This window comes from Panthera onca, chromosome C2 (genome assembly GCF_046562875.1).
Source record: "Panthera onca isolate mPanOnc1 chromosome C2, mPanOnc1 haplotype 2, whole genome shotgun sequence".
NCBI classification, from domain to species: domain Eukaryota; kingdom Metazoa; phylum Chordata; class Mammalia; order Carnivora; family Felidae; genus Panthera; species Panthera onca.
In genome coordinates this window covers 130,269,040-130,281,071 of record NC_138347.1, presented here as the reverse complement: position 1 = coordinate 130,281,071, position 12,032 = coordinate 130,269,040, and the positions used below count along the sequence as shown (strand labels likewise).

Genomic DNA, 12,032 nt, shown 5'->3' with positions numbered 1-12,032 from the left:
ACTCTAGGCAGGCAGTTGTCTTATCCTCAACCTACCTCAGGATTCCTCTTGATGAAATTAGGCAAGTAACCCTGACATCCATCTTCCGATTTCAAGGGGAGGAAACTGGTGTGATAGTTTCCAAACTAGCAGATCCCCCACCACCTTCACAAGTAATTACTTCCAGTAGTGATTCCAAGGTTACAACAGGGAGCCTCCTGGGCTTGTGTGGCCCCACATATATCTTTAATGCCTGCCACCAAATTATCTGGCAGTGTCTTCCCCTGCTAGACTAGACTGTGAGCGCTTCAGAGACAGAGACCATCTCACATCTTTGTGTCCCATTATGCCTCCACATGAGGTACCCAATCAATATGTGATCTGAATGTTGATATGTGAAAGCCTCTAAGTTGGAATTTCCTAAACTTTTTTTCATCTGTATCACACAAAAATGTCTTTGGTCTTAGTCCAGTATACTTTACACACACGTTATTTGTACTTACATGTATATACATCAAATATGAGTGTTCACCCATTTTACATGTGAATTCTGATGCTTTCTATATTAACCTATTTCCTCAAGCATGCTGATTAAACCCTCTTAATCGATTTCATAAACTTCTAATAGGTCACAACCCATAATTTTTTAAAGTTTATTTTATTTTTTTAAAGTTTATTTTGAGAGAGAGAGTGCACATGCACAAGTTGGGTAGGGGCAGAGAGAGAGGGAAGGAGAACTACAAGCGGCCTCCACAGTGTTAGCACAGAGCCCAACGCAGGGCTCGAACTCAGAAACTGCAATATCATGACCCGAGCCAAAATCAAGAGTCAGTCGCTCAACCGACTAAGCCACCTGGGCGCCCCAAGACTGCTTTAAGTTTTAGCTTGAGTTTATAGCATCTTCTCCCTAGACCCCTTCCTTGGGAATAACTTCATGAGGTCATGCCACACTGTCAGCCAGTTGTTACTATCACAAGAAAATCTTTCTGCCCAAATAACAAACAAGCCAGTAAATTATAAGTTCAAATAATAGTGTCCAATTTTAGAAGGAAGCCTGACTTAGGGCCTTCTTTGGATCTGGTTTCACGAGATGTCTCTGTCCCTGTGCCTGGCATAGAGCATTTAAGGAATGCTAGGTCTTGCTCCATCTTTGGATCTTTCCTCGGCTGACTTTCCTTTTGTCTTGGAAGTTTGCTTTTTCTCTTTGGTTCTTCTTCCAACACCCAGTCCTCAGTAATGAGGCTAACTTAAATTCATTATGTTCAAAGAGTTTGTTTTACTTCTCTAGGTGAATGAAATCTTGTCTCGTTCTTCAGTCTGGAGTGCCTTCAAAGATCAGAAACACGATTTGTTTATTTCTGAGTCACAAACAGCAGGATACCTCACAGGTAATCCACACCTAATTGGTTACTCTGAAACATATGGCAGAAGCCACCTTCCTGTTGCCCTGATTAAACTGAAATAGCATTTATAGTGTCTTCCTAAGCTACTAGCCACCTGTCTTGGAGGTCCTGTGAACATGTGGTGGACCTCTGGGGTTAGCCCTGGGCAAATGTCAACTGCTAATGTGTTGAATGTGTGCTGACTGAAACGTGAACTTTGCTCGGTTTTGACCCAATGAATTGATGGTGTCATAGGTTATATTTGGAGCATGACTGTTGAAATGTTTATCTTGAACGTGTAAAAAGATTAGAGAAATACCTATTCAGAAATATCAGTATTAGAAACATGATAGCGTATGATATTTTCCATTTCTGTCAAAATAACAGATTGGAACTCCAAATATGTACATTCATCTGTGAAATATTTTTCTTCTAAGTTTCCAGTAATTAATCTGTAGTTTTATAAAACATATACAATTTGTCCTTTTGTAGGAAGAAGTATGTACCATAAAGGGAAAGGACATTTTAGTGTCTAGGGTTCAAAAGATAGTATGTTTTTGAAGCTCAGGACATTTGTCCATTTGACACACTAATTGCATAATAATTTTCCAATATTTTCATATTGGCTTCTATTTAAAAAGAAAGTCTTACTATTCTTTTGGTATATCCGAGGATGAAATATAGTCTCTGGTATAAAAGTTTTCAGTTTGAAATTAACCTTAAGAATAACAGGTGGTTTTTGCCATCTGCCTGAGTGTGGTATATAGGTAAACAAAAATCAGCTCTGCATCCTCCTCTTACCAGAGCTGATGTAGGTAAATTGAGAGAAAAAAACAGTACCCACTGGATTTTATGCCAGTGTAACTTTTTGAGTAATCCCGATTGCTGGTGTAGAAGTTTATAAATCATGAAGACTAAAGTTTGTACTTTAGTATAACTTTAAAACTAAAGTTTATACATCTTGAGTACTTAAAAATGGGGACTTCAGAGAATATTTTGCCTGGTTTTAATTTTAGTCTGTTGTGGCACTACTGCTTGCTTCCTCACTGTGACCACTTAATATTAATCCACTAAAATTTATAAGCAGAGCCCTAACATTTGTTTTTGTTTTAACTCGTTTTATTTTTTTTAATTTACATCCAAATTAGCATACAGCAGAGCCTTAACATTTGTAAACACACGGTGCTTTGATTGCCCATCCCTGCATGTACATTAAGAGCAGTGTCCTACGGTTCCCTTCTAACTTTCCCATGTGCCTGTCCTGTGATTTCTGTGGAAAGAAATACCTAGAAAATGGTCTTTGGCTATCTCGTATCTCTCTTTGAAATTTGAGGTGAAGCAGTAGCTTCTAAATAAGAGTATGTTCTATAATAGGCACACTAAAAACTTCTTTAGACTCGTTTTCCAAAAGTTTATGTAATACCACCTTTTTGTGGCATTACGTTAATTACCTTGTATAAGGATGTTGTGACTGGGAAGTCTGCCTTATGTTTTTTCCAGCTAAGAATAGCTACTTAAAAGTTTGGCCTTGAAGAATAGAAAGATGTAGATTATAAGCTTTTCTACAGGGACACCTTTCTAATTTGTTGTGTTCTGCATTGTGCTTAGTGTTCATTGACTTGATGCAATAGAAGACTTTAAGATGGTCCTTGACTTAGTAATGGGATGTGGGTCACAAAGTCTGTGGTTAGAATACAGAAGAGATAGGGATTTATCTTTAGAGACTAATTTCCTTCAGAAATCTTTAGGTCCTCGCCCCATCCATATTTGCTAATAACTATAGAAAAATGTACAGGGATTTGAAGGGTTCCTGTCTGTGCCTTTCCTTTTACTTGGATCCCTGGGGTAGCTTCTGAAGGAGTTGTGAGAAGGAGCTGTGATGAGCTGTAGGGGATGGAAGAGGGTTGGGGAAGAAGAAAAGCTGGGATTTACAAATTTCTTTACATCCTCCTTTGGGCCCACTCAGGGCAGCAGGTTCTGTACAAAGCTGGTCAAAGGGGAGATGGTATAAATCCCAACTTGGACACATCCTCGTGTTGCTCTGGCCGTTCTGCAGGCCCCCCTGAAGCCTGTAGGCACGACTACGTGGGACAGTCTGGACTAGCCCTGAGCTCTGTTGGCCCGGAAATTGTCTAGTTCTTAGCACATCATCAATCTGGGATGTTCTTTTGTTGAAATGTTAGTTGTTTGAGAAGATTTTCCCATCAGCTCTCCTTGTTTTGAAAGGACTGTTTAAAGAGAGCACTACCTTTTGAATTGTCTACTCATTGTTTAGGTTGTCAAATGTTTTCTTTTTTGTGTTTGAGCTGTTCCATTGATGCTTTGTATTGTGTGTCATGTGTTTGATAAAAGGTACAAGTTATTCTAATAATCGTAAAGTCGCATTAGCGGAACTCCTTGGAATGTATACAGTGTTGCATTGAGTTGGAACTTTAATTGATTAGGATTTACCCCACCCTGTGCTCAGCCTGGAGGAGATTCTAATTGTGCCCAATGTGCAAATGAAATAAGGTGCTGTGAAAACACACTTCACTAACCATTTTTCTAAAATACCGATGGTAAGTTTGGCAAGTAGATTTTGTTTAGGACATGGTGAAAGATAGAGGAAAGTTAATTACTCTTTCAAAGTAGGATAAGAATGACCAAAAATACAATAATTATTTTCTTTACCCTGGCTGCTGAGCAGATATCATTCAGTCACATCTCAGGATTGGGAGTATGGATAAAATGTCCTAGGCGAGATTGCTCCTTGTAGATGAATTGAGAAGAGGCCACCTGGTTCCATAGGTTCTTTGGCCTGGCATACTTGTTTTGTTTTATGATAAAAACTTACCTAAACTGTCTAATGCAGTTTTACCTACAATGCAGACAAGCTATGTTTTCATTGACCTGGGCGTTAGTTACTTAGCTATTTGTTAGGTTCTAGAAGGGCATGTTGGTGAGAAGTTCAAGGCCCTGTAAAAACAATTTTAGCAGGGAAAATCCTCCAATTACCTCACCTAGAAAATCAGTATAGAGAAAGAAGGAACCAGAGGGAAAGGAAGAGAAGCAGGGCAAGGGAAACATGGTTGTAGGAGTGGGAATTGATGACGAAGAGCTTTGTGTACCCCCCCCCCCCACACACACACACTTAATTGGAATATGGAGATGAACTTCATACACACACCCCCCTGTATATATTTATATTAGAGGCATGTCACATAGTTAATTTGGCTTCCTAAGGTCATTAAAGGGGGGTGGATGCAATTCTAAGGTCTCTCTTCATACAGGTCCATCAGTTCTCTACGAGTTAGGATTTTTTTTCCACCTTGTGTTGTTCTTTGTCCACCTGTCCCAAGACTATATGATGTGAGTGATGTTGGGAAAGATTCCCTGAGCTCATCAGTTTACTGTAGGACACTGACGCTGAGGCAGAGCTTCCTGCTTTTGTTTTCCCTCCTGAGACTCTCACGTTCATTTTTAACAAAGCCCATGCTCTTTCCACTGCTCTATCGTTGCAGGCAATTCCATTTTGCGGGGTTCTTTGTTAATTTTCCGTCTTTTCTCATTCTCAAGTCTGGCAGCCTTGCACGTTATTGCCACGTGCCCCATTTCTGGCAGCTCCTGCTCTCTCCTCCCACCTTTCTCTGGAGAACACAACTGCTCTGTCCTCATCCTAACCAGACACCTTCTAAAAGAGAAGCCAGAGGTGTGAGAGAAAGAGCATTTCAGACTTATTTACAGAAATACCCAGGAATTTGTTTGTCTTTTCCTAAAGTGGCAAATGGTGGGGCTGGAATTTGGTCTATTGTGGATGATTCTTCTAAGCCTATCATGTCTCAATTTAATTTTAGCCCAGAAGTTCCCAAACTTTTCTCAGTTCACAATGCCTTTAATGTCTTAATGATTTTTTCATCTACTGCTAGGCCAAAAGAAATAACCTAATAGCTAAGTTGAAGTATTAGGTCCAAACAACTTGAAAGTGGCTATGTGGCATCCAGCAGATGTTGCTGTGTTTCTCTCCGACGTAAAATATCTAGCAGCACCCCTGTGAGTTTGTCCCAAGGTGCCTCCGCACACAGTTGAAGAACAATAGCCTTAGTCTGTTTTCTATATGTAGCATTCATATTTGGTCTCATCATCTCCTCATTTGATGTGGCCAAGATGAGTCCAACATTGGAAGTGCTTGGGAAATTGACCAGTCCAGGGTGTTTGGGGGGGTTATTCTTACAGCTTCTATCTTTGGTGAGACCCACTTAATCGATCTGTGGTAATCCTGCTGCTGCCTAGGGTTCAAAGGTTGATAGGTTGGTGGGAAGTGATGTGAACAGTGTGGTGCTGTAGCTCCCAACTGCCTTGTCAGAGGGGGTAGGTTGAGCCGGTGGTCTTCTGAGCTGTCTGTGGAAGGCCTGGCACCCTGCTTGGCAGAAGGCAGGAGTTGGTAGATGCAGGCCTTACAGTGCCTTAAAAAGGGAAGATCCTTTTTCCAACGTTTATAAGTCCAAGGTTCCGAGTGTGCGTGTTACAGCTCACACAGGTGGAACTGTGTCTGGCTGTATAATTACATATGAGATGCAGTGTTCACTCAGTGGTGTAAGCCATTTCACGTCCTGGATACAAGTGCTTGTAACGTGAAACAATCTGAATTGTGCCCCATTTGTCCTACATTAGTCCCTGTTACGCCTCAGCCTTCATCAAACTGCTCTGCTGTTTGCATTTCCTTATAACTTCCCTTGCTGCTTATATTTCTTTTTTCCCCTCAGGTGTCTCTCCTTCCCTTCTAACTGGCAGCAGCCCCCTTCACCTCAGGAGCGGGCTTTAGATCCGCTCTGCCAGGCAGCTTGCTAACTTCTGTGTAGCTCTCTGAAGCAGGTAGAGAATCATTTTGCTAAATGCATGCCGCTCCCACTGCCTTTCTAGTTCTAACCCTTGATGTTCCTTAGCTGTTTGCCTTATTTCCTACGGTTTCAGCTAAGAGTATTGCTCGGTTTGTGGTATTATGCTACAATGTCTCTTGCAAGTACTCTGTACAGTTTGTGCAGTGCTTCTGGGATGTAATGGTCTCTGCAATGTTTACGATAAACTGGAGGGCTAAAGCCATTATCTACAATGCTTGTAGGACACATCTTGATAAATGCTGGCATATGTAGCATTTCTATGCAGTAGAGACTCTTAGAATCAAGGAAGACCTATAAAACGAAAATATTGATATCTTTTTCCATAGCATTCTTGTTTTGACCTGTGACAAATGTCCAGAGCCTTCCTTTTGTAGAGCTGTCAGTGTAGCAGCCCTTGTTCATTTGGTGTTACTAGCTATAACAGCATTTCTTCGCACCAAATGAAAGTAGGTTAACTTGAATGTTGATAAAGGTTTTTCTTGGCATTTTATCAAGTATGACTTTTGGATGGGCTTAGTATGGAGTTTCCTTCCTCTACTTGTTCTTTTTTTTTTTTTATTTTCCATTTGACATAGCTATCCTTCAGTGCCCAGAATTTTTTGAAGCATTGAATTCCCAGAATTGAGAAGGGCCAATTTTCCATGTTTTCACACCAGTGTTGCTGTCCAGTATCAATTTTGAAATGATTTTTAACTTTGTCATATAGTAAAGACATACCTTGAAAATGGCACTGGGTAGTTGTCTGTTAAAGTGTGTGATCAGGTACTTGACTAGCTTCTGACCTTCTTATAAAGGTGTTTTTACACGACTCTGCTCTCTAGAAGGTGTGTGTTTTCCTTTCTTTCTTGCAGGACCTGGAGTTGCTGGCTACCTTACTGCAGGGACATCCTCGTCAGTCATGTCCAACCTGCCGCCTCCCGTAGACCACGAGGCAGGCGACCTTGGCTATCAGAGTTGACACCTTTGTGAGAGACAGTAAATGCTGACAGGCCAGTGCCCAGTCCACATTCCTCCAGCTGATACGTTGAAACAAACTCTTACTGCCTTTCTCCTGGTTTCATGACAGTGTTATTCCTTTTTCTATAAATATATTTTTATTTAGGAAAAAAAGTCAGTGATTCTAATTGTATCACGTTGTAAGAAAGCACTCTGTGGATCAGCCTAAGTGGGTACACAAGTTTTTTTTCTTGATGTATGTAAGCACATTCTGTTCCTTTGTATCTGTTTACAAGACTGTGAATCAAAAAGACAAAACTTTCTTCCTAGTTTTTATAATGTTTTTTTTTTGAATTAGCGTGACTGTGGGGTTGAACTGCAATCTACAGCAATTGGACTAGGTCACTTGTCCCCGGAAGACAGTGTTTCCCTCTCCTGCATCGAGTCCCTGTGGCTGTCCCCCTCCACCGTCCAACACTAGTAGGCTTCATCCTCGTGCCTGTTCCCCGGTATCCTCTCCCCAATCATTAACCTTCTGAGAGCTCACAGTACATGTCGGTATGTATAACTGACTTTACCAAATTGAATGAAAAAGGAGCTTGTGCAAAAAAATTTAAAAACGGATGTCAAGATGTTATGTAAGAGATTAGTGTAATTGTGAAATGTTCTATACAGTATCAAATATATAAAGCTTTCTATATTGAATGTACATTATACAGATCATTCATATGTGTACATAAAATTTTAAAAATAAAAGGAATTGACTGCTTTGTTAATGAGATATATTTGTTCTAATTTAATGTTTCCCTTTGAGGATCTCCTGCTTTTTTCTAAGACAGATCTAGTACTAGGAATAAACACAAACGCTCCCTCGCGTTCACAGCTCCTCATCCAGACAACTACGTTGACACATCTGATCATTCCCAATGCCCTTTGGTAATATTTCAGCCACATCTGAACTTCCAGAAACTAGCGTTTCATTTATTTTCTATTTAATAATTCAGGAATGGGTGAGGCTAGTATTACTCTAATGGGTGAGACACATTAATTTCAACATTTTTTAAAGCGAGAGAAATTTAAAGTGAGAGCATATTTCAAATAATACAGATCTCAGCACATAGGTCTCCTAGTATGATCATAAACTACAAGAAAATGAAAACCTGTAAAGAATACAAACACTTCTTAAAGAATGAGGAAACACCCACACCTCCACATTGCCTTTGAAAGCAAGAGCCAAGTTTATTCCATAGTTGATGTGTAAGCAGAGTGTAATGGAGACTTACTCCCCCGATAAGTCTCTAATTCAGACTTTAGCATCATCTCTCAAAGGTTATAGAGTAATATACCCATGCACATATTTTAATATACAACTGTGGTTTTAGTTTCTAGGCAATACTTGTCATAAAAATATGTTCTCTAAAAGAAATTGTAACAGCTAATTTAGGAGTAGGTGGTATGGAAGAGCACAAATTAATATATTTCCTTTAAGTACTAGGAGAACATAAATATTGTGAGTATTTATGATATTTAAAGGGCTATTTAAATTAATTCACAATCAATGATAGTTAAGTAATAGCTCATTCTTACTGAACATAGGCTGTATGCCAAACATCCTGTAAACTCATACATACGTAGTCTCATTTAATCCTCAGAACAAACCTATGGGCTTGATACTGATAAAATTCTTATCTTCCAGGTGAAGAACATGGGCTCAGAGAGGCAAAGCAACTTAGCAAAAGTCACACAACTAGTAAGTAACAGAGTCAGAAATCAAAACTACTTAGACCTGACACCAAAGTCTGTCCTGAGCCATGATCCTAACACAGCAGCAATCTGAAGCAGTATGTAACTAGGAAAACTGAGAGGTGGTTTTTTTTTTTTCTGTTTTGTTTTTAAACATTTTTTACTGTAAACCAAAACACAACTACAGAAAATCTCGCTGAACAAATTCGTCGTTAAAAGGCAAATCACCCTTGAAACTACCATCTATGTCAAGAACTTTGCCAGCCTCTCCAGAAGCCCCTTCATGTGCCCCCATCAAAATCACAGCCACTCCCTTCTTCTTGAAAGTGACCACTTAAAAAAAAAAAAAAGGGACCACTTGTCTTACGCTTCCTTGTGTTCCTTTGTAGTTTATCACCCAAGTGTACATTCCTAGGGTTTGGTCTTGCATTTTTCCTTCTGTTAATATATTTTTGAGTCTTTTTAAATCTTGTGGCTCCCTTTCCATCTGCCTTTTCCCTATAACTTTGTTGAAGGCCCTGAAGCCGTTGGTTGGTTTTCCCAGTCTTGAGGTTACTGATCACACATTCCTAGTGCAATTCAACTTTTTCCTCTGCTCTTTGCATCTAGAGGCTTGATCAAACTCTGGTTCCATTCCTTTGGCAAGACTAGAGGGGGGCTTGGTTTTTTTTTGTTTTCTTAGAAGCACATCATGCCTGTAAGACGTGATATTAACAATAAGGGAATCTCAGTGTGACTAGATCCATTCATATACTGGGAGTTATAAAATGCTGCTATTCCACTTAGTAACTGGAATGCTTTTATAAAGAAATGCTTTCTTACAAAAAAAAAAACAAAAACAAAAACAAAAATGTTAAGTAGGACTACATCAAACCAAAGTTTCAACACAACAAAGAAAACATAAAAAGGCAACCTACTGAACGGTGGAAAATACCTGTAAGTCATATATTCAATAAGGAGTTAATGTCCAAAATAATGTGGAGAACTCAGCAAAAAATCCGATTAAAAAATGGGCAGAGGGTCTATATAGACATGTCCAGAGAAGACCTGTAGATGACCAACTGGTACATTGAAAAGATGTTCAACATCACCAATTATCAGGGAAATACAAATCAAAACCACCATGAGCTATCACCTCACACCTGTCAGAATGTCTAGTATCAAAAGGGCAAGAAATAACAAATGTTGGAGAGGATGTGAAGAAAAGGAAAATCCTTGTGCACTGTTGATGGAAATGTAAATTGGTGCAGGCACTGTGGAAAACAGCAGAGAGGTTCCTCAAAAAATTAAAAATAGAACTAACATATGATCCAATGAAAACACTAATTGAAAAAGATACATGCACTGTGTTCTTTGCAGTGGTATTTACAATAGCTACAGTATGGAAACAACCTAAGCGTCCATCAGAGGATTAAGGGATAGAGGGGATGAGGTGTTGATATACAGTGGAATATTACTTAGGCATAAAAAAAAAAAATGAGAACTTGGAATTTACGACAACACAGATGGACCTTGAGGGTATTACCTTAAGTCATGGAAGTCAGACAAATACCCGAAGATTTCACTTATATGTGGAATCTAAAACAAATGAACAACACAAAACTCATAGACATGGAGCCCAGATTGGTGGTTATCAGAAGGGAAGGAGTATGGGTAGGCAAAATGGGTAAAGTGTTAATTGTATGATGATGGATGGTAACCAGACTTACTGTGGTAATCACTTTGTAGTTTCTACAAATACTGAATTAGTATGTTGTATAACTGAAACTAATCTAATGTAATATAACAATTTTACCTCAATAAAAGAACAAAAAAAAAAGAAATGATTTCCTTTATGTGTTTTGTCACCCAGTGGCACACGTCATATGGGAAAGGCAGGATGAAGGCTTAATTCATTTCCTTTACTCATCAGCTTTCAAGATAATGAATCTGTTCCCTGTCATCTTCTGAAGGTGACCAATTTTGTTTTTTTTACTAACACCATTATTGAAGTATTTTTTAGTATCATAGATTTAAACATTTGCCGTTTTTCAATCCTTTGCTGTTATAGACATACCTTGTTTCACTGTACTTTGCTTTATTATCCTTCACAGATACAGCATTTTTATTTATTTATTAATTTTTTCCCCAAATTGAGAGTTTTGGCAACGCTGTGTCAAGAAACTCTTGGCACTATTTTTCCAATGTCGTTTGCTCACTTTATGTCTCTGTCACATTATGGTAATTGCAATATTTCAAACTGTATTATTATTATATTTCTTTGTAACTGTGATCACTGATCTTTGCTGTTACTATTGTAATTATTTTGGGGGAAACATGAACTCTTACTATGTAAGATGGCAAACTTAATAAAATGTATGTGTTCTGGCTGCTCCACTGATTGGCTGTTCCCCAGTCTGTCCTGGGGCCTCCCAATTCCCTGAGACACAGCTTTATTGAAATTAGGCCAGTTAATAACCCACTGTGGCCTCTAAGTGTTCAAGTGAAAAGAATAGTCACATGTCTCTCACTTTCAGTTAGGAATTAGAAATGATTAAGCTTAGTGAGGAAGGCATGATGAAATCTGAGATGGGTGGAAAGTTAGACCTCTGGCACCACAGTTAGCCAAATTGTGACTGCAAAGGAAAGTTCTTAAAGGAAATTAAAAGTGCTGCTCCAGTAAGTACATGAATGCTGAGAAAGAAACAACATTATTGCTGATATAGACAAAGTGTTAGTGGTCTTGATAGAAAATCAAACCAGCTGCAATATTCCCTTAAACCAAAGCCTAACCCAGAGCAAGACCCTAACTCTTCGACTCTGTGAGGGCTGAGAGGTGAGGAAAAGTTTGAAGCCAGCAAAGGTTGGTTCATGAGGTTTAAGGAAGCGGCCGTCTCCATAACAAGGTGAAGCAGCAGGTGCCCATGGAGCAGCTGCAGCCAGTGACCCAGAAGGTATGGCTGAGACCGTGAATGAAGGTGGCTGCACTAAGCAACAGATTTCGAATGTAGGCAAAACAGCTTTATGTTGGAAGACAAGGCAATCTAGGACTTTATAGACAGAAGTCAATGCCTGGCTTTAGAGCTCCAAAAGACAGGCTGACTCAGGGACCAGTGCAGCTGGTGACTTTTAAGTT

The 12,032-nt window shown here is 39.3% G+C and overlaps 1 protein-coding gene across 2 annotated transcripts in view; it reads left to right on the top strand.

The window, feature by feature from the left end:
* DNAJC13 (DnaJ heat shock protein family (Hsp40) member C13) overlaps window positions 1-9,768 on the top strand; it is a 132,405-nt gene extending 122,637 nt beyond the window's left edge. For both annotated transcript variants that reach the window (XM_078432334.2, XM_060638667.3), the window contains 2 exons: window positions 1,268-1,367; window positions 7,090-9,768. In XM_078432334.2, coding sequence (XP_078288460.1) covers window positions 1,268-1,367; window positions 7,090-7,196 — 207 coding nt within the window. In that variant the 3' untranslated portion in view covers window positions 7,197-9,768. The remainder of the gene's footprint in view (window positions 1-1,267; window positions 1,368-7,089) is intronic.
* Window positions 9,769-12,032: the final 2,264 nt, after the last annotated feature.